Below are 20,671 nucleotides of genomic sequence, written 5' to 3'. Positions count from 1 at the left end.
AAAACATGGGCCCAAAAGAGAGGGGATGTACGGCAGAATTCATTATTTTTTAATTAAAATAATAATAATAATAATAAAATATGTATGCTGAGATGAATTAAAAATGTAGGTTAAAGGAAAACTTTAATACTGTCATTAGCTCCCCCTCCACAAAACATTTCTGGAGCTTTGCAGCATTACTCCTGTACTCCTTAATAACTGAGGATGATGGATCAACTTAAAGCAGCTGTAAATAAAGTATTTTACATTGATTTGGGGTCTTGTTTTAAAACAAGTCCCCACCTGCTTCAGTTGTTACAAGAGTGCAGCAACACTATTTTGCTGTGAAACTCGAGAAACTTTTTGTGGGCTACAAAACTTCACCTGACTTCCTGTTGGCATGAGGGTGATCAGAAAAAGAGTTCATTGAAAGGAAAAGTTCCTTGGAGGAAAAGTGTGTACATGTAGTCGGGAATATGTACTTGAAGTGTTAAACGCTGGCTGAAAGTACAGCTGTCTTCTGCAGCTGTTTCATCATTAGGTATTACATCATTAGAAGTTTATTCATGTGTGCAAAAGCAACATGTAATGATTGCAGTTGGTTGAGGTGAAACAAATTTCCTCATTAAATCGACTGATCGTTTGGTTTGTGCTTGCATTCCACCACTGTTCGTGAACCTGTGTAAGAGATGTTTATTCACAGATATGGAAATCTTTGAATAGATTTGTTTTTAGCTGAGACATTATAGATTTGCATAATAAGATGATTGCTACTAGTCTGGGTGAACCAAGTACCCAACACTTCCCTTACATAACAGATCCAACACAGCATTAGCACAATGCATTGCCTGTCAAATGACTTGAATTACATATATTATACTTAAAGGGTGGCGTGTTTCTGAATCTGTCTTGAGAACCGGTGTCATCTGATTTGCATTTTGGACTTCTTCCAGACAGAAATGTGCCCAGGCAATAAACAGATCAAGGAAAAAATGTTCTTTGCAACACCTTCGAAAATGTTTCCACTCCCCCTCACTGCAGTTTTCTTACAGCAGCTTTTTCTTTTAAGTCTTCGCCGCTCTCTGTTTATGTCTCTCTGACTCAAAAAGCTGCACAGCCAAATGTTGTAACAATAGAGGAGGAGAGCGCCGCCGAGGCAACAATCCCCGAGGGAGCCACAATGAAGTCCTGCACACATGAAAGACTGCCGTGAGAGAGGAGAACGAGGCGGAGCTGGGTGGGGAGAGGTAAAGATCAACAACAACAACAACAAAAAAGAGAAGTAGAAGAGAAGTGACAGATTGTGAAAGTATAAAGAGGGGATGACTAAAATAATTGCTCGCTGCTGATAAGATCATTGCTCTGGCTTCACATGCATGAGAATGTCACACAGGTCAAGTTAAGATGTTTTTTTATCGGCACTGACAATTTTTTAAAATTACTTTCACAGCTAATTACCCGTCTTTATAACATTATCGAGTTTATCACGCACCTCTTCATTTCCCTGTAATCCATCTTCCTCCCACTGAAAAATAACTCGCCCTAAGTTACATCCAATTTAGCCCCAACTACATTCATAATGAAGCTATCTTATTCTCCTCGGAGTCTGACTGCTGCACTTACTTAATGGCCTATTAATAAAGGATGTATACCATCTATAATTCACAAACTCTCTCTCCGTCTTGTGGCTTCTCTTCCTGCACCACTGCATTTGCATAGGGCGGGGGCAGTTTCTTTTCTTTTTTTTTTTTTTTTTTACAAAATCTGAAAATGCATTGTCCTCCTTCTTTCATAAGATAGAGGGAGATGGAAGACTATCTTCCCATCTGACTGAAGGCAACAGTCGCAGTATCTGCAACTGTCTTTGATAAGAGAATATAATGACTCTGTGGAAAATGCTTGTTTCTGTGTATCCAGCATTGCGTTAGTGTAGTGTGTAATGTGAAAAGGTAAAGATTGTATTGGACTTAAATTTAAACCCGTGACACTGTAAAGACACGGTAAAAGAAGCCCAAGTGATTTTTGATTTCTAAATAAAAGAATATGACTTAATTTAAGTTACAAACGACGATGAATCAAAACCTCCATTCTGCTCAGGTCAGGTGATTTTGAGAAAATCACAAACACGAAACTGAACAGGCATGATAAAGACAATAAAATGTCTGCATTTCTATCCGTCCTCTCCTAGCCGTCCGTCTCTGTCAACCAACTACTGCCATCGTAACACCATCTGTTGACTCTGGTTGAGCTGGCAGCAGACAGAGGATGAACTGGGCTGAGGCTGGCGTCAAGCACAGTCAGATCTCTCCAGCCTCTGGTGATATAGCAAACCTCCCCAGCAACGTGAATACGAGATCTGGACCAGCAGTAGAGGACAACAGAGCCAGCTGCGCTCAGGATATCTCACTGCCGCATACGTATGCTTATTTCACTGGGTTAAATATGAATTCCTTTCTGAAACTGGCTGAAAAAAGGACTGTCAAGCCTAAATGCTGTTGGAGGCTTTATGGTTACTTCTCAATATTTTCCTAACATCTGGTATTATAAGATAAAGCTGGAGCTGCTTACTTATTTTATGTATATAAACTTTAAAGGACCGACCACACTCATAAGGGTACAAATTCCAACTGAGTACCTGATAGTCACTCAGCTTGTTTCTTACTGTGTACTGCCCTCTACTAGCTTTGTCAGTCACAGCACTTCATCAGGAGAAAAGAGATGAGCATCATGATGTGCTGTATGCAGCACAATGTAAAACATACACCAGACATGCAAGAGTTCAATTCTGGAATGCAATCCTGCAGATAAACAGACTTTCACCCACTGCAAACAAACAGCCCAGTCGCCAGGATAACATGCCGGCAGCTAACTATTCTGCAAACCACGGATACTTTTAAATTTCAAACATGTCCAAGGATATGTATCGCATTGACATTTCGACAAAACCTGTCATAACACGTTCGCATTATAGGTTTATTACCTGACTTTCATGTCGGGAGGAGGAGCAGAGGAAGGACGGTGGAGAGGAATAACAGGCGACAGAGTTGGACCGCAGCTCAGGTCTGTGTTACAACATTCGTGAGTATGACATCCCTGGATATCCTAAAGGATACCTTGGGACAAGTTCCAGCTGTACTTGTTGCTCCAAAAAACAGATATTTTGGACGGGAGGTGGGACATCTGCAGCTAGGTTTGTGGCGACAACGCCAGGTGTATTTGACAAGCCTGAACCTGACCAAATCCTAAGCACGGCGCTGTGATGAGAGGAAAAATTGCAAACTGAACCTAAAGAAAAGTAAAGTTGCAACCTAAAGTAAGGCAAAGTTATAATGTATCTGTGGTTTTTGCTTACATTGATATGCCAACATTTATTCTAGTGATTGGCTTTAATTTAAAATACTACAGATTTATTGATTGGCTGATTATTGCCTGATATTGGCCTATCACAGATCTCTATGAGTGCATGTTGTCTGGTGTGCAATGATACAAAAACTCCTTCAGAGATCATAATGATGAAAAAGATGTTCAGGTTAATTTTTTATTATTATTAAATCCTAAGTGAAGTGTCTTGTTTCACTGCACTGATGTACTTCTAAACAATACATCTTATTATCAAAATGTAAATTCCCATGTCTTTATTACACATCTTTCTCACAGGTGCTTGATATCCACATTGGTACAAAAGATAGGTTGATTCAAGAAAAGCTAAAATGGAGTCAACTTCGGTAAGAAAAGAACAACGCAATAATGAAAAAAGCACAAAGCAAGACATCAAAGTGGGGAAACTATTTTAAGCTCCTACTTTGACAACTCTATCTCCTTAACTGGCTTGCTGACATGTTGAAAAATCCTTTGGGTGACATTTTCAGATGAAACACGCCGGAGCAGCAAAACGTAACAGGAGGAAGCTTGGGAGAGCTGTTCTCTTCAAAGGGAGGTGTGTATGTGCATTAATGAGAAACAAGGCATATTGCTGCCTCCATGCATGGGTGCATGTGAAGGACGGAGAAATAAAGAAAGAGCAGAGAGATCTAGGACAAGAGACAACATCAATGAGACAAAAATAACCTTGGGGTTTGCACGATGAAAGTCCCTAAAATGAGCATCATGTATCAAAAGAATCTAAACCCCTCCACCTACACACAGTGGAAGAAATTCAGTGGAAGACACACAATGCCACTAAACAGCATTAGGGAACAATGTTTTGACTGCGGGATCCTGTGTGACTCCAGACAAACGCATTCCTCCCACATTTATTCATCAAAAGATGGAGGGATCAGACTGCACCAACACACACAAACACACAGCCTGTTGATTCCTACAACAGGAGCCAGCATGTGACGACCATAAACCTGCTCTCCGCACATCAATCACTCATGGGCTCCAAACAACTTCCACACACACATCTGCCGGGCCACACTTTATGAGCTACCATTACGGGTGCAAGTTGAAGTTGGGAGCTCGATGTAAACACATAAGCCTTTAGACCAGGAAATGTGTTCATGTGCGGAGTGATAAATCTCTGACGGGGTTTAAGCTTTAGGCCAGGCTACGTGGAAAAAGGTTTGTTTGTCCATAGATAACCTTGATCAAGGTTGACAACGGAGCTCATCGAATTTCAAGGACAGCGTCTGAAAAACTAACCCTCTTAAAAAGAAATCCACAACATGTTCCTCCTCTCCTCTTTTCAAACATCTGAAAATGTTAGTTTGGGACTGTCGTAAAAGTTTTGCACTGCAGTACAGGCGGTGTAATTACTTCACACGGGAAAAAGCTGGACAAGAGGGAAGCTAGCCGAGGGAGAGATCCAACTAAGGCTGGTTAACTAAAGCTGTCAGAGAAAGTAGTTTAAAGTAGTTTGTATAAAATGATCAACTGACCACATGATGTTCATGTGATACACAATTATGAATAAATACAAAATGACACTCATTTAAGTTTACTTCCCACTTGTTCACAGGTGATACAAACCCCCCCAACAACTTCTTTGAGCATTTGTAATAAATATCCATTTTTATGACTAACAGATACCTAATATACGGTATATTCATGTTGACTGCAGTTATGAGAAGTTAGCCTGGCAATAGACAACTCTTTTACTGTAGTTTATCATTCTGGAGTACATATTGATCACTCAGTGTGGCTTTAGAAAAATTAAACAAATAACACATAGATTAGTTCCCTATAAACTTTGCTTTCACTGGGCAATTCAGTTCACCTCCGGGCCGGGTTTTTCCATTTTTTTTAAAAAAATGAGAGGTCAGGATTACGGCACAAAGGAAGTGATTCTTCTGCCGTGAAACAAAAACAGGACGAAGCATTGCAAAATGTACTTAAACTACTAGTAGAATCATGTAGTTCACTATCTACCCAACACTGAGTCATGGCAGCTTGTGGATAAATTCAGGGGGCTTGAATAGAAATGAAGAAAAATGTAAACTCACCTGCATCAGAGTCTATGTGAAGAACATTGTCAGGTGAGGAGCAGATGAGGAGAGAGAGAGAGAAAGATACAAGTGTTAATACAAGATCAGCGCTAATTGAATTTCACTGCATGAAGCCAAATATGTTAATGAGAGACAACACGTCCAAGAGGGTCCAGAAGGTCTTTTCACAAAGACGTTTAATAGCTTTGTCTCATTAGAAATCCCTTTGACTTTCCAGCGAGGGCACATTAGATATGAGGTGTGTTCAGCTTAAGTATCAAACCAAGTATCAGTACCAATGATGAAATCAAGTAGCATCAGTCAGTCAGAGCGAGGCAGTCAGATCAAAGAGGAAGGGGTTGCTGAAAGGCCATTAGGTTGGACACGGAGCTGCGTGCTGTGTCTGGCAGGACGCCTGCGCTTGGCAGCTGAATTGGAGGGAAGGGCAGAAGTCGTTCTGGCATCTCATCAGGTAACAGATGGATGAGTTCTGTGCATCTGTGTGTGAGCGTGACTGTTGAGCAGGGCGAGCGTTCCATAGAAGTGTTTTTATGTAGCTGAGTGACCCATAAAATAAACACATCCAACTGTCTATGCGGGGACTGCTTTTCTTTTCTACTCTAAACTTTGCGCCTGAAAAACAAAAACTGCACTCCACACTCCATAAACTCGCTCTCGCTATTTCAGAAGCTTTTTTATTTATTTATTTATATTTTTTTGTGCTGCGGCGAATTTGCAAAACAAACGAACAGACGGAAGCTTCAGTCAGGAAATGGACGATGTAAAAATAATCCCGGGCTTCTGTGGAACGCCTTTCTTTGAGAGTATTTTGATGATAACTTAAGATATGTTCATAGGATCATTTTTTAGATTCCAGGAGGACAGACTGAGATAAACACATTTTCTTTTAGTGAGCGTGTTCCACCGAATTACGAGGAACCTGTCACGCTGAGCGAGAAGGAGCAATGTTGATGTGGCTTTTGTGTCAGGACGAAAATCTAGTTCAGTGGCATTTCAGGAAACCGTTCTGACAGAGCTTTGAAAACAATAATGTTTGATTTAAGGCAAGCGTGTGATTGTGGCCTCGGTCGTGAAAGGCTCGACACGTCACCTGATTTTGAAAGGAATAAATGCAGAAGTCAACTGTCTTAGTGACAAATGTTGTCTTAACGTTGCACAAACTGATGACTGCCTGCACACATTTGTCATGTGTTTATCAAAATTAGCAAAAACGCAAAAAATACGATAACTTCAAAGTAAAATAAAACAATTATGAGTATTTTCTAGATTTTCAGTGAATTCTACAGCATTTCTTTGCCTAGTTCCCCTGTATTTTGATCCAGTTGCGCAGCAAAAGTCCCTGGAAGTGATTCACACAGATAAGCGCTGCATGCGGGGCGACAGAGGAGGGAAGAGGAGGAGGAGAGATGTGAAGTGTGCTGGCGGTCAGGGAGTGAAGGTTAGAGTTGCGCTGCTGTTCTCACCCTCTGCTGGATGAGGGCGTGTTTGTGCTCCAGCTCCCTCTTCTCCATGGCCGAGTCGATCACCAGCTGATCCAGCTGCACAGAGCAAAGAGACGGCGGAGGTCATGAGACGCGTGAATGAAGACTATGAGACACGAACGCACTGACAGACAGGCAGCAAGAACTAATGTTTTATGCTGATATGAAGTGTTCAGCAGCCCAGTATGTCATCTTACAAACACTTTATTGTGGTCGACACGTGACAAAAACACATCTGCTGTATGTCTGTTATCTAAATGACCAGAAAGAGGATAGACAGAACACAGACTGAAGATTTCTCTGCAGAAGCGATATCAAGGTTAACACTTACATGTATACTTTAGATACTTAGCATCATACTAAAGTTTGGATGTTTAGGACAACTCAAACAAAATACAACATATCACAATTTCCCAAATATTTGACAATCTGACAACATTGAAAGACAGTTAATCAGTTCATTATGAAAATGGTCAATCAAAGAATCGAATGATTCACAACTCGCTGCAGCTTTAATGGACTCCTGTGACCCACTAGAAGGGTGTTGCGTATCTGTATCCCCAAATAAAACTCTTCCCTCTCTCTGTCTTTTGTCATCGTTTTGCTGTGTTTGTGATGTTTCTCAGCGTAAGCGTTTTTGCAGAAAGACAGCTGATTGTTGGGTCTCATTCCCCCCCTGGTTCTCAAATACCGCTGCTCTAGGTTGGCTCACCGACAATTTAGGACCTGATCCGCTGCAATCAGCTATCTTTCTCTAGAGTCACTTCACCTTTAAATGGTGCGTTCATAAAACAGCAGCTCACAACATCCTGCAACAGCCATCGGCTTGACACCAATACTTGGTTAAAGTCCATGAAGGCGACAGTGGAATGTTGCATGCAGTCATAAAATAAGTGTGAATGGGTATTTTCTCTGTTTGCGTGTGACTTTGGTTTGTTGGTTTCATCTCACCTGCGCAGCCAGCTTTTTCATGTAGGGATCGATCTCATCCAGGATGTGAAAGCCCTGCTGGAACAGTGTGTACTGGGCACGCATGAAGGACAGCATCTGCAGGAGACACAAGGATGGTTGAGATACACCACAGGTGCATGTCAGACACAGACGTAAGTAAAGAACACCATGATATTGGTGCTCAAGGATCTGGGCAACTCACTGCATCCAGGATTTCAAACTTCTTCTTGGCCTGAAGCACATTAATCTGCCAAAAACAAAGAGGAAGAGCAAAATGTAGATTTAAGGCTGCATGTTTGAGATGTGTTCCCCTCTCTGCGGTTGTTGCAGCCGTTGGGTGTCAGCGCCACCTACTGGACGACACTGGCAACACAATCTGGAGTCTGTGCGTTTCACCTGCAGTACATAGTCGAGGGCCAGGTGCCTGAAGGCTTTGCGGCTGAGGATGAGCGCCTGCGTTGCCTCTTCGGCCTCGTGCACCTTGTTCCTTGGCGCCTGGGCGTTCTTCACCTGGGCCAGCTCCATGTCCTCGCGCACACGGTCAAACTGCTTCTTGGTGTCCTTGAATTTGCGCACGTCCCTGAGGGAGAGATCACAAGAGCATGGAGGTTTTTGTTTTTTGTTCAAATACATGATTTAACCTATTACTGGTCACTTTCTGTAGGCAACCTACAATAACCAGACAAAAAAATGTGAAAATGGGAAGGTAACATATGAGCATTTACATTTACATTTTAGACACTTATGTCTCACAGCATTGATATTGTGGTTTAATATATTGCTTAAGTCTGTGACACATCAGCTTTCTCTTCTAGTGTGGATCAGAAAAGTCACATATTGCCCTTAAATGTCACATGCAATACATCTTTCTTTGCAGCAGCAGGAGGGAAACATATTCAATCATGATTATATACTCACTCTTTAATGAAGGTGTGCAGCTGCTGCTTGATGGACCTCTGAGCCTGGTCAAACAGAATCTGTGCAGAGAGAGGGTGACCAAGGTCAAAAAACAGGAGGATTTCATATCATAAATGCACACAAAGTAGATTAAAGAAATAACCGGGATTAAATCTGATGCGCTGTAGTTGCTACATCTCAACACAAGATGGCAGTATGACAACTCCCATCATACATCTATAACAGCTAATGTCACAGGAGGAGAGGGGGAAGGAAAGAGCAATGGGGACATGCACACAGGTTCACTCACTCAGCTGCTGCCTCAACACATTTTTAGCCTTGCAGGATCCCAGATTTCTCTTCGTGTTAACTGTGGGATCCCTCCTTCTCCTCCTCCTCCTCATCTCACACTCCTGTCATTCAGCTGTCCTCCACCTCTTTCTCTGTTTTTTTCCCTCCATCTTTTGTGCACGGCTCACTCCATATAGATGAGCGTTTCTTGTCCATTTCTTTATTTCTGACCACACTCCAAAATAACATGAGCACATGGCTGCTGTTGAACAGAGCGTTCATCTTTATTGGGGAAGTATGTACGTCTCACTGATTTATCTGTGCGTATGGAAAACAGAAGACCTAAGTGAATGCGTCAACGCCCACACAAAACACACACAAATGCACTTAGATTAGCTTGTGATTGTTTCACCACAAACACACACACACACACAATGTATACAGCCATCACTGTTGACAGCCTGTGGATTAAACTTTCTACAGCAATCCCAAGGTAATAAACATACACGTTGAGGATTACAGGCTTAGTCTGTGTGTGTCTGTGCGTGCCTTCATCCATATGATGAGTTGATCTGATGACTTCACAGATTTGTTTTCTCTGGTCTCTTGCTTTTAGTTGACGGTTTACACAGATGATGTCTGCACTCACTGTGGGAGAAGAAATGACCTGCTCCTCCTGCAGTGCTCATAAATGGCTTTTTAGATGGCTGCAAAAGTGTAGTGTGTGTGTATATATATATATATATATATATATATATATATATATATATATATATATATATATATATATATATATATATATATATATATGTATATACACACATTTATACACATATACGTACTAGCATAACTAAAGTTCTCCTCGACATAACATAACAGTGAACATGTGTCAGGAGACTGTTAGTCACTGTATGCTGCACAAAGTGAAGCTTTGGTACTTTCCAGGGGTGGTATCAATATGTCTGCCAGTTGCACAGGAAACAATTAAATCCCAGAAAGAAAAGTTTAAATCAGTTCCATCAGATAGACTTTGACCCACATGTAACTAATCCAAAAGTTCCACCCAAACCTGTTCTGGATTATGGTGCCCTGAGAATGACCCAACACAACCTACAACATGTCTACACTCAGATATCCTGCACTCTTTTCTCCCAAAGATTATACGTAGCTACCAAGGACTTCAGTGTACCTTCAGTCACCTCTCCTGCATCTGCTCTGCATGAGAGAGACAAACCAACATGTGAATTTCGCAGGACTAAAACCACCAAAGCACAGAAAGTTAATTGAGCACATTATAATCACGGGTAAAATCCACAGTGGTATCACTCTCAATCTGCTAACATGAGGGGTAGGAATCCTGCATGTTTAAAAGTACACACATTTGCTCCTCGAGTGATTTACTCTGAGACTCATTTTCCTGTTTGAATGGCTTCTTTTGTGTCTGCCGAGAGCTGACAATGTGCAGGAAAAGGCATCACCGGGGTGGTGGAACAAAGACTGATTTGCGTTCACTCCCCTCCCTCCATCCCTTCATTCACACTGTCTGCCAGACAAGCTATTAGTGTAATTCCTGGGTGTTAGGGTGGAGGAGCGGGCTGGCGGTGGTGAAGGGTAAAGTAGGAGGGCTGAGAGAGGAGAGGACAAGGAGGATGGGTGGATGAGCACAGGAAAAGGAAACAGGTGTCAATGCAAAGAGAGACACAGAGGAAAAGAGAGGAGAAGATTCCCCTGGATGGACGTCACGCAGCTGATGGATGCTATCTAGTGCGCAGGCCTTTGACTTGATTTAGAAAGGGATTTAAGGTTAAACAGGCTTGACCTTGATGGAGTGAAACAGAGTCAGTGAAGGAATGAAAAAAAATAAACTATATGGGGAAAAGAACAAGACCGATTAATGAGGAACATGGGAGGATCAAGTTTTAAAATACAAGTGAAAACAACCACAAAGACGCACTGTGATAACATCACTCAAACTACTTGTCAAGACACATTTGACCACACGTGTTTTGTAGTCTAAATGATAACGCGACCTGATGGGTACACGACAAGGACGTCATCAATGCCGGTCACAACGGTTGTTACAGTGACAGAACGCAAACCTACGTCCTCTGTGAAACAAGAAGAAGAAGCCCTGATGACAGGCAGAATGGATTACCCACTGCCAGGCAAATGAAATGCCTTGGCTCTCTTTCCTGCCACTGTAAGCTGCAGACATTTGTGTAGAGACTGCCACTTTCAGCTGATTTCATTCTTTAACTGGTCACCACCCCGCAAAAATCGCACAAATTTGTGAAAGTTGTTTAGAGAGGAGAACCTTCTTTGTCATACAGCTACAGCAAATTCTAAATCTTTCATGCCTTCTTGTAAATTGGGCATTAAAAGCAATTCATGAGGTTGCTTCTTTTCCGTGTCAGAAGTGTTGGTTTGTTATGGTTTCCATGTGTGAAGAGTGTGCCTGACATCCCAACATTTAGCAGCTGTTCTAACCCCGAGTTCTCAACTGATTTCACCATTTATATTCAATTTTATGAAATAAGACGCCATTTTATTAATGACAAAAAAAAGTGTCTTTTTTTTCTACAAATGCATTAAACAGTGACTAACAAAGGCTACTTCATTGTCACCGGTGGAGAAACTCCCCAGACTCCATTAAACAACAGATCAATTTTGTGAGTTACTGAGTTCGGAGAAGCTTTATAAACATTGTGAAATGCTGTCTACATCAAATTCTGAAATATTTGGACCTTCTTGTAAATTCAGTATATGTTATACACAAAATTATTGCATCATCATGTCAGTTTTTCTCAATAATGCACATTTATAATAGCGGAAATTAGATCACAAGTGGACACTTGAAATGAAAGTAAAGATGGGTTGAAGTGCCAGGTGTGAACTTTCGGAGTCAGAGATCAACTTGTGATTGGATCGCTCAGGACGGATGTTAATGCAAAGTATAAACACACTCTGGGAGTCTCTGACGAGGTCAAACCACAGTATAGATGTGAAAAGGGGAAGATAACAGATGCTGATATGCGTATTTTAAACACTCACACAGTCATGCACAGACATGGATGAGTGAACACCTCAAAACCACAAACGCTTACAAACTAACACGTCATATGTGTAAAACAGTACGGTGAAAGACACTCCAAAATGTCATCATGTATCTTTTAATCTGGAATTGTCTTCAGGCTTTTCCAAAAACTTCAGCAGATTCCCAGAAATTAATCACACTTAGTCAGGAGGAGAGAGTCATATGAAGACAATCTTCGTGTACGTGTTTGTTTGTGTGTGTTTGTGTACGTGTGTGTGTCTTATATGTGTGTGAATGTTTCTGAATTGTAGCTGCTGTACACATCTGGCGAAGCATGTGGTTTGAATCAGACACGTGCATGTGGACCTGCCTGTGTGGACACATTTCAGCGTCGCAGTGAGGTCACAGTTAAATAGTGTGTAAGAGTGTGTGTGTGTGTGTGTGTGTGTGTGTGTGTGTGTGTGTGTGTGTGCGAGTTGCGCAACACTGGACCCAGGAGGGACTGGATGTCTGAAAGACGTTAACATGCCAAGAGGACCTGGGCGTGTCGGAACAACACTCTACCTCGACCCCTCGCCTGTTTCCAAAGCTGATGTGTGTCTCACCATGTGGTAGTTGACGATCTCCTGGAGGCTTTCCCCACACTTCTCAAGGCATTCCTGCAATGTTGACAACACACACACACACACACACACACACACACACACACACACACACACACACGTAATGTAAGCACACAAGTTTCCATACAAATATAAACATATATTTTACATGACAAACAATAAAAACATGTTTCCAAACTGTCCCTGTGTATACTGTAGTGTCCAGAGAACTTAATCAGGATTTGTTCTTATAAAATAAGCTCAGATGATTATGTCTCCACTGTTTCACCCCAAAGCTACCAGGGCGACACACGTACCGACAGGAAATCTAGTCCAAATGTTTTCCTAAGAGAAAACCATAAAGCAGGTTTCAGATCTCTCTGCTTCCAGCCATGTAAACTATCAGGCATAAACATCTCCTGTCTGCATGTGGCCACATCTGTCATGTTTAAAAACAGCTGGATGACTGGGTGTCTGGACAATACTGTTTATACTGCTCTGCTGTTATTATTCATGTGGGGAATCACAGGAATGTCCCCGCAAAGATAGATGAGCAGTCATTTGTTGAGAAGTTAACCGGAGCGAAGAATATACAGCTCTGAGGACAGTTTCGAACTCCTGCTCACCGATATCATCTCCTCTTTCTTGCATTGCTGGGACAGGTCCTTGATGCCGTTGACGAAGAGCTTGTTGGCGCTGACGTAGGCCCGGCCGGCCTCGATCATCCCGCTGCACAGCTTCACCAGCTAGCAGGGACAGAGAATAAAAATAATCATTTTAAATACAAAACAAAAACACCGTCTATTTAAAGAGTCACATGTTTTACACAGTGTGATGCTGGGATATTAATAGGTACAGTGGTGTCGTGAATCAAAAAGGGAAGCTTAAAATAATTGTTAGTCGCATTTAGAGTCCAGGAGGAAGCTCAAATTTAGAATAATCCTCATGTCTGTTTCTAGGACGGTGTTGGCATTACTGAAGCGAGTGCGGCTTTATAGGAGTGAACATTTAAGAAAGGCAAACGATTAAGATGAGCAGGGGAACATGGGTTTATAACCTCTGTCTGTCCTCCATCAATCTGACAGTAGACTTACAGTCCAAATCTGACTTTATCCTTTACTCACTCACGACTCCCGACAGAAAACAAAAAAAAAACTCTCAGTAGTTTTTTCAATGCCGAGCAGTAGAGTGAGAATTAAAACACATATCAATAGTCACATCATCACTGATTTCTGCGTGGTCACACCATTGTCATTGGGTGAGTTGTTTTCTGTTTTATTTTGTAGTTATATTCTCATGAATCTTGTGACTTTACACTTCCTGTCTTTGTCTTTTTCCTGCTCATTTTCTTTGTGTTTCCATGGTTAATCATTCTTGTGTATTTACGCCTGTATTTTCCCCTCATTCTTCGCAGGAATCAGATGCGTTTCTTGTCCGTTCCCTGCCTCCTGTCTTCCTGTTGTGTTTTACGTGGCATCGTGTTATACCGGTTTGTACTTTTGCTCTTGGTACTCACTCCTGTTTTGTTGCCAGCCTTTTGGCCTGCCTTATGTTGCTTATATTTTGTAATTTATAGTTTGGACCTTGGATATCAGTTTTTATTCAAACTTGCTTTCAGTTTTTTAACCTGCCATGTTTTGTGTTCTGCATTTGAGTCCTCTTTTGACAACCTTGACAATAACTGTGATGTTTAAAAAGTAATAAGCATGTCATTGTTTTACTGTGAGAATGTTTTCTTGACTATACTGTATATTGGTGGCTCTCGATGTGGATGCCAAAGCATCCTGGGGTGCTTTAAGGATGAGCCAAAGATGTATTTTATGTTAGAACAGAAGAAAGAAGAAGCAATACGACTGAAAGTAATGTGTTTAACACCCTGTAATATTCAAGAATGTTCATCTACAGGCTTTCAGATCCATAACTGACGCTAAAACTGGGAAAAGACAACTTTCCCTCCTAGCGTATCCAAGTTGTACTATTGTTGGCGCCACTTTCACAAATCAACTTGATCGCACTTCGTATTTCTCAGAGTAGCAACAACAAACAACACAGGGCAAAACATGAATTCATTAAGTCTAAAAATGAGACGGAAAAGCAGATGGAAATGGTGCCAGGCTACCAGCCTGCCTGGTCACCAGCCAGCCTTTATTTTCCCAAAAGATTTCATTCCTGGTGGTAGACAAAATAGTGTAGTAAAAGCGATGTTTAAGCAAGGGAACCAATCCAAATGCCAGCGGTGTCATTTTTCTATAGCCATTACATTGTGTGATTAACACTTACTTAATAACGATACGTTATAAGGCAAAGAAATTGTCTGTGTCTGCTTAAAGAAACCAGGAGAGCTTAATGAAAAACAATTACTTCATGGCGTCTTACGAGCATGTTTCTGTCCAGGTTTCGGTCCTTGAAAATCAAATGTATAAGCTGATATTTAGCAAACCTATTGTTTACCGGTTATTTTAAGGTCAGTCTCATCTGCAAATCTTCACACAGACCGCACATAACCTTATGATAGCTCCAGATGAATAATTGAACAGTCACAAAAGTTGTCATGTCATCCTCAGGGGACCAAGAATGTCTGGACCAAAGTTCACCATCCAGTAAATGTCACCCTCATGGTGGAGCTAGATGAAAATCAATGAGATTTTCCATGTGGGCACCAGGGATATATTTCCTGAATCTCAAGGCAATCCATTTAATTATTGTTGAGAAGTTTTCTTTAAAACTACAAATGGAGGCGTCAGCGGGAAAGTCAGGGGATCAAAGTCAGTGGAATCATCTGGGGGGCATGAATGTCACAGACTTTCAAGAGAATCCATCTTAATAGTTGAAATACTTTAGCCTGGACCAAACTAAGCCATGACTATTAAATAAAAACACTCAGAATAAAGGCAGTCAGAAAATCAGCTAAAAGCAATATAGTACACATATTGTGTAGTGGGTAGCAAACAGGGTGAGAGTCAAGCCGTATGAGAGAAGAGGCCTGATTGTAAACATGCTTTATTACCAGGTGCAGACAGTTCACAGCCATGGTATGCTCTCACCACATTGACTGGCAACCGCCACACTTTCCCACTTCACGGGTTATATGATAAGCTACAGAGCGGCACACTGTCATTAGCGCCGCACTGACTCAGCTGGCAGTGTGTACTGCAGAACGAGAACATGTGTGTGTGTGTGTTGGTCAGGGGCGGGGTGGAAGAGGGTATGCAGCAGAGAGAGTTGAGTCAACCTTTAATTATCTCATTTGGTGCAGGAGTTCCCAAGGTTGTCGCTCTGTGAGTGTGGATAGCTAGGTGGCTGACACTCAGACTTTGGCTCTGCACAGTTCAGGGATGGGAATCGACAACTGCAGAGTCTATAACATGATGAGTGTGTGTGAGCATTGCTGAAATGAACACTGATTTGCAAAAATTAAGTGTACACTGTATGTATAGATGTTATCTGATGTACATCATACAGTATACACATTTATTGTCACATGTGCATGACTGACACCATTATTGATCCTCACAAAAGACAAGGCAGCATGATTCCTGCCCTGCTGCTGCTCCCAGGCTGGTCTGACAACATATCTGTCAACAAATTGGCCGATATGGAGGAAACTGATCTCATGGTGTGCTGTGCTGAGCCCCCAGGGTCTGAACACAGCCATTACAGGGACAGTATATGTGTCAGGATTTGTTGATAAATGGGCTGGAAGAACAACAGGGGGTCCACTTGGAGTCAAAATGCCACATCTGGTACCACATGACAGACCTCGCCCTGTTAATCGACTGTTACAGTTACAGTGTAATGCAGAACATCCTGCCGGTCAATGAGGTGTGGGATGTGAATTTTTTGGGGGGCAATTTATGATCAGTGTACAGTTCGACTGGGCAATATGGCCTTAAGTTGTTTTAAGGCCATATTGTGATACACAATCTTCATATTTTGAAACCTCCACAAAATCACCTCATAAATGCTAGTATGTGGATTAACAAGCACAAAAATCCCCCTAATACGCTGCAAAGTCATGCTAGCCAGGATTGAATGTATTACAGTCTGCATCAGTGAATGTTTTCACAGCGGTCATACAGGTCAGCATCACCGCGGGCAGGTTCAGCTGTCATCTATCTCATAAATGTCCTCCTTTAAGAGAGCGCCCTCCGGCAGATTCTCAGCACGGACCCCCGCTGAACAGATCAAATCACCCTGATGGAAACCTCTCTCTCCCCCCCGCAACCTCGTCATCTTATAATGGTGTTCACAAGGAGCTCAAAGTTCAATGCGAGGGTCCTGACCTGTTGGGGGCAGCAATAATCTGTGCGTTTATGTGTGTCAGGATGAAGGGAAGGACATTGATTTGAAATGTCACAGTGTTGCCTGTTGGTTTGCTCTTATAAGAGATGGGGGTTGTAACAATGTGGAGCTGTTGATAAAGCAGAGACAGACTGTATTAACAAGAAAAGGAAATTAATATGTTTTATCATTCACTGGCTGCAGGAGGTGCACTGTACACTTCTAAGTGAGCTCGACTTAAACATATTATCGATGTGAAGAGGCAGACTGAATCAAGCGAAGAAGAAAGAAGGTGCGGTCACCACTTAACAACATTAACTCTGTCTCATCCTCTAAAGTCTATTAGTTTATCTGTGAAGGCATCGTCTTAGCTCATAGGCTCCCTGGAGACAGTTAGCCATCAATTCCTGTGGTCTTCCATCAGAGCCAGAGTTGTAAGTAATGAGATCTGACAATGATGCAACAGAGAAATTCAGTCAAATTGTCTTGTTTGCCATTATCTCTTATCACCTCCACCAAGCTGGTTATGTTTTCACCTGTATCCGTATGTTGGTTGGTTGGATTGTCAGGAGGATTACACAAGAACGACTGAATGATTTCCACGAAATCTGTCGGCCAGGAACAGACCCTAATAATTTTTGCCACAGATGCGGATAGAAGGACAGATCCAGGGTTTATTTTTATTTTTTGTCTCCCTTTTATTAACATTGCCAGATTTTGCTGACATTCATCAAGGAATAATAATAATGCACGGCTCTTGATGAAGATCTGTGAGTGAGTACAACTTCCTGCAGTCCTCGAACTGAAAATAAACATGTAATATATGTATCAATGAATGAGATTCTGATATTCATTGTGGTCATTAAGAATCACCTGCAGAGAAACCTTTTACACGGAGCTGTGGATGTTCATGAATGTTCATGATGTTCACTAATGATCAATTATGAGCTGTTGCTGTGTTGCATGTGACATTTTCTTTGAGCAAGCAGGTCAAACAAAGACATCACATGCTCAGATAACATAGGATGGCTCTGTGATGCTGTCACACTGCAGAATATAAAGCTGCCTCTGTGTTATTAATCAGTGTTTGCTGTGTGTGTGTGTGTGTGTGTGTGTGTGTGTGTGTGTGTGTGTGTGTGTGTGTGTGTGTGTGTGTTATCTAGCAGCTATTAAATATAATAAGTCATGTCTGCAGTGTTTCCTGGTTTAAATAGCCTTGACATTTAGATAAGAGAGTGAGAGACAGAGGGAGGCACAGAGGGCTTTCTGATCATTTCCACTGTGTCCAAAGAAAATACTATTTATAGACAAGTCTCTCTTTTGGTGTTTCAATAATGTGCATAATGTTTACACACTACACCAGCTTGTGAGTGATTTTCACGATGGAGGAAGAAACATGCAAAGGAACATACACACCCAGCATTTTAGTCGAATTTGCTACTCTTAATGAGAATCACAGAAAAATTCTGTCAACGTGGTTCATACCTTGTCGAGCTTCGCCTCAATCTCCACCACGTCCGTTTCCACATCATCAATTCCAGCCCTGTAGGGGAGACACAAAGTCACACAGTTAATCAGACAGTAACGCCCATCTTTCCTTCTTTCTGAGGGGAGGAACCACACATTAATCAGAAAATCGTTACAGACGCAGTCAGAGCAACAGTCAAACTCTCGGATTAGTGATAAACCATAACATCATAGTGACTAATGCCGATGTCAGACATCATCACATTCAAGTTTGAAATGTGTTTGTGACACCTTTAAAAGGTGAAAAATGACACAGAGGGAACAAAAGGCTTGGAGAGATGAAGGCATGGTGAAAGGATGACAGGAAAGACACCAAACTGATGTAGTAAGAGTTATATTGTTCTGTGTATTCCAACGCGAGCTTCCCACCACCATTATCTGTACCCCCCCCACTGAAAATTAAGCAGCAATCAGGCGCCGTGCATCACAGTCTTGCGGACTTGATCATTAATCCTGATGACCGGATCGACATCGGCATCACTCCGGAAGATTAGTGGCCATGGCTGGGCTGCAAAATCAATGAATGACATCATGCAGAGACGGAGACCGACACTTAAGTATCCATGAGGTGAGCTGTTGGAAGAGGGCGGCACAAAAGGTTTCATGAATTCGGGACAAGCAGAAGAGAAAAGAATGAATAACAATGCAATCCAGATTTAGGTGACATTTTAAATACACACTAAATATGAAGATAACAGGACTTGAGGGCCTGACTAGGGTGTTTGAGTGTGTGTGTGTGTGTGTGTGTGTCAGGTGGTTTGGGTGGGCGGGAAACCTTTACCATCCTACCCCTAGGGGTCTTTTTCCATTAATGTGCATGCACGCACACACTCATTCACATTTGCAGGGTCAGTTGTTATGGCAACTCCTTGTATCTGGGCCACAGAGGCTGTACTTCAGGTCCCGCCAGGTCAAATTGTTTTTTCTTATTCCTGTGACACACAAACCTACATCCAGCGAAAAAAGGTCCAAAATTAATCCAGTGAGAGAAAAGCTCAGAACGACTCATTAGGTAAATACACATTGACTCCTCGGGATCAGCTGGAGCTTATTGGAGACGATCGAGCTGCCAAGCATCGGCGTCACGCCCTGCATGTGCTGCAACATGTCGACCATAACCCAAAAAGCTCTGGGAGATGATGATCTCACCAAACAGCTTCGACTCCACCCTCGTGTACAACGCTTTAGTGGAAGAGTTAGATGAAGAAAATGTAAAAAAAAAAAACAAAAAACGCTTAAGCAGCAACACCTGCTCAGCTAGTTTATTCTACAAAGGTCGTGACTCGGCCTGTTTCTGCTTCAGAGGGGACGTGCACGGCGATGGAGCGGAGGGGGGCTGAGATGTCAGTATGTGGAGCTTTAGCACCTGCTCCAGAGAACAACATTCACAGAATTCCTTTCTGCTCCTGAGCTTTTCCACAATGCTCGGAGATGTTCAGCTCATTCTTCACTGGTGTCCGTCTTCTTCTTCTTCTCTCATCCAGAACACACACACTGTTTATACAGACTGCACCACAACACGACACTGACACAGCGGGGAGACGTGTGTGTGGTCTGCACAGAAGGCTGATTTATATTGTTTTCACAGAGCTGGAAAACAGAGCTGATGAGACCTTTCATTAAGCAGTGTGAGTAATTTGCTGCACTTGAGTATTGTTGTTGCAAAATGTCGGGCGTGCAGAGTAATCCATCAAACTGGCTCACAGTTTCTCCTCTTTTGCCGCATGTTGATCAGAAATACAACACTGCACGTACGTGCTTTATGATCTCTGATCAGTAAGTCATCATGAAGGGAACGCGTTCAATGTCAGACAGCTGTTCCATCTAGAGGATAAGCTCGTTACAACTGTGCCGTGTCTCGGGCAGCTCACACTGCCAATAAACTGTTAGTGGCACACAGACAACATTTATCACAGGAGCAGCCCATACACTATTGATCCAAGTTCTCAAGTTCATCACACAAGAAAGTAGGATAACAGTGTTGCTGGTGCTTTGCAGGTCGGATGCATGTAGTGTTGACATGTATGTTCCATCTGATATCACCATGTTGGTGTTCTTCCTACAACAGTGTTTCTCAATCTTAGTCCCGGTGGCCTCCGAGCAGAATGTTTTATGTGTTTAAGTGATTCCCTGATTCAAATGTTCTTACATCACTGAAATGTGGTTGGTCAGTTGCAATAA

The 20,671-nt window shown here is 42.1% G+C and overlaps 1 protein-coding gene across 6 annotated transcripts in view; it reads right to left on the bottom strand.

Moving 5' to 3' along the window:
* The window catches only part of acap3b (ArfGAP with coiled-coil, ankyrin repeat and PH domains 3b), a 62,822-nt gene that overhangs the window by 15,699 nt on the left and 26,452 nt on the right, over nucleotides 1-20,671 (bottom strand). For all 6 annotated transcript variants that reach the window (XM_037099976.1, XM_037099970.1, XM_037099972.1 and 3 more), the window contains exons 2-10: nucleotides 18,449-18,506; nucleotides 13,309-13,428; nucleotides 12,686-12,739; nucleotides 8,777-8,835; nucleotides 8,255-8,438; nucleotides 8,061-8,105; nucleotides 7,859-7,954; nucleotides 6,890-6,964; nucleotides 5,424-5,435 (exon numbers count right to left, since the gene is read on the bottom strand). In XM_037099976.1, the coding sequence (XP_036955871.1) occupies nucleotides 5,424-5,435; nucleotides 6,890-6,964; nucleotides 7,859-7,954; nucleotides 8,061-8,105; nucleotides 8,255-8,438; nucleotides 8,777-8,835; nucleotides 12,686-12,739; nucleotides 13,309-13,428; nucleotides 18,449-18,506 (703 nt within the window). The remainder of the gene's footprint in view (nucleotides 1-5,423; nucleotides 5,436-6,889; nucleotides 6,965-7,858; nucleotides 7,955-8,060; nucleotides 8,106-8,254; nucleotides 8,439-8,776; nucleotides 8,836-12,685; nucleotides 12,740-13,308; nucleotides 13,429-18,448; nucleotides 18,507-20,671) is intronic.

The sequence above is a fragment of the Acanthopagrus latus genome, chromosome 6, assembly GCF_904848185.1.
Source record: "Acanthopagrus latus isolate v.2019 chromosome 6, fAcaLat1.1, whole genome shotgun sequence".
NCBI lineage: Eukaryota > Metazoa > Chordata > Actinopteri > Spariformes > Sparidae > Acanthopagrus > Acanthopagrus latus.
This window is presented reverse-complemented; position numbering and strand designations above follow the sequence as displayed.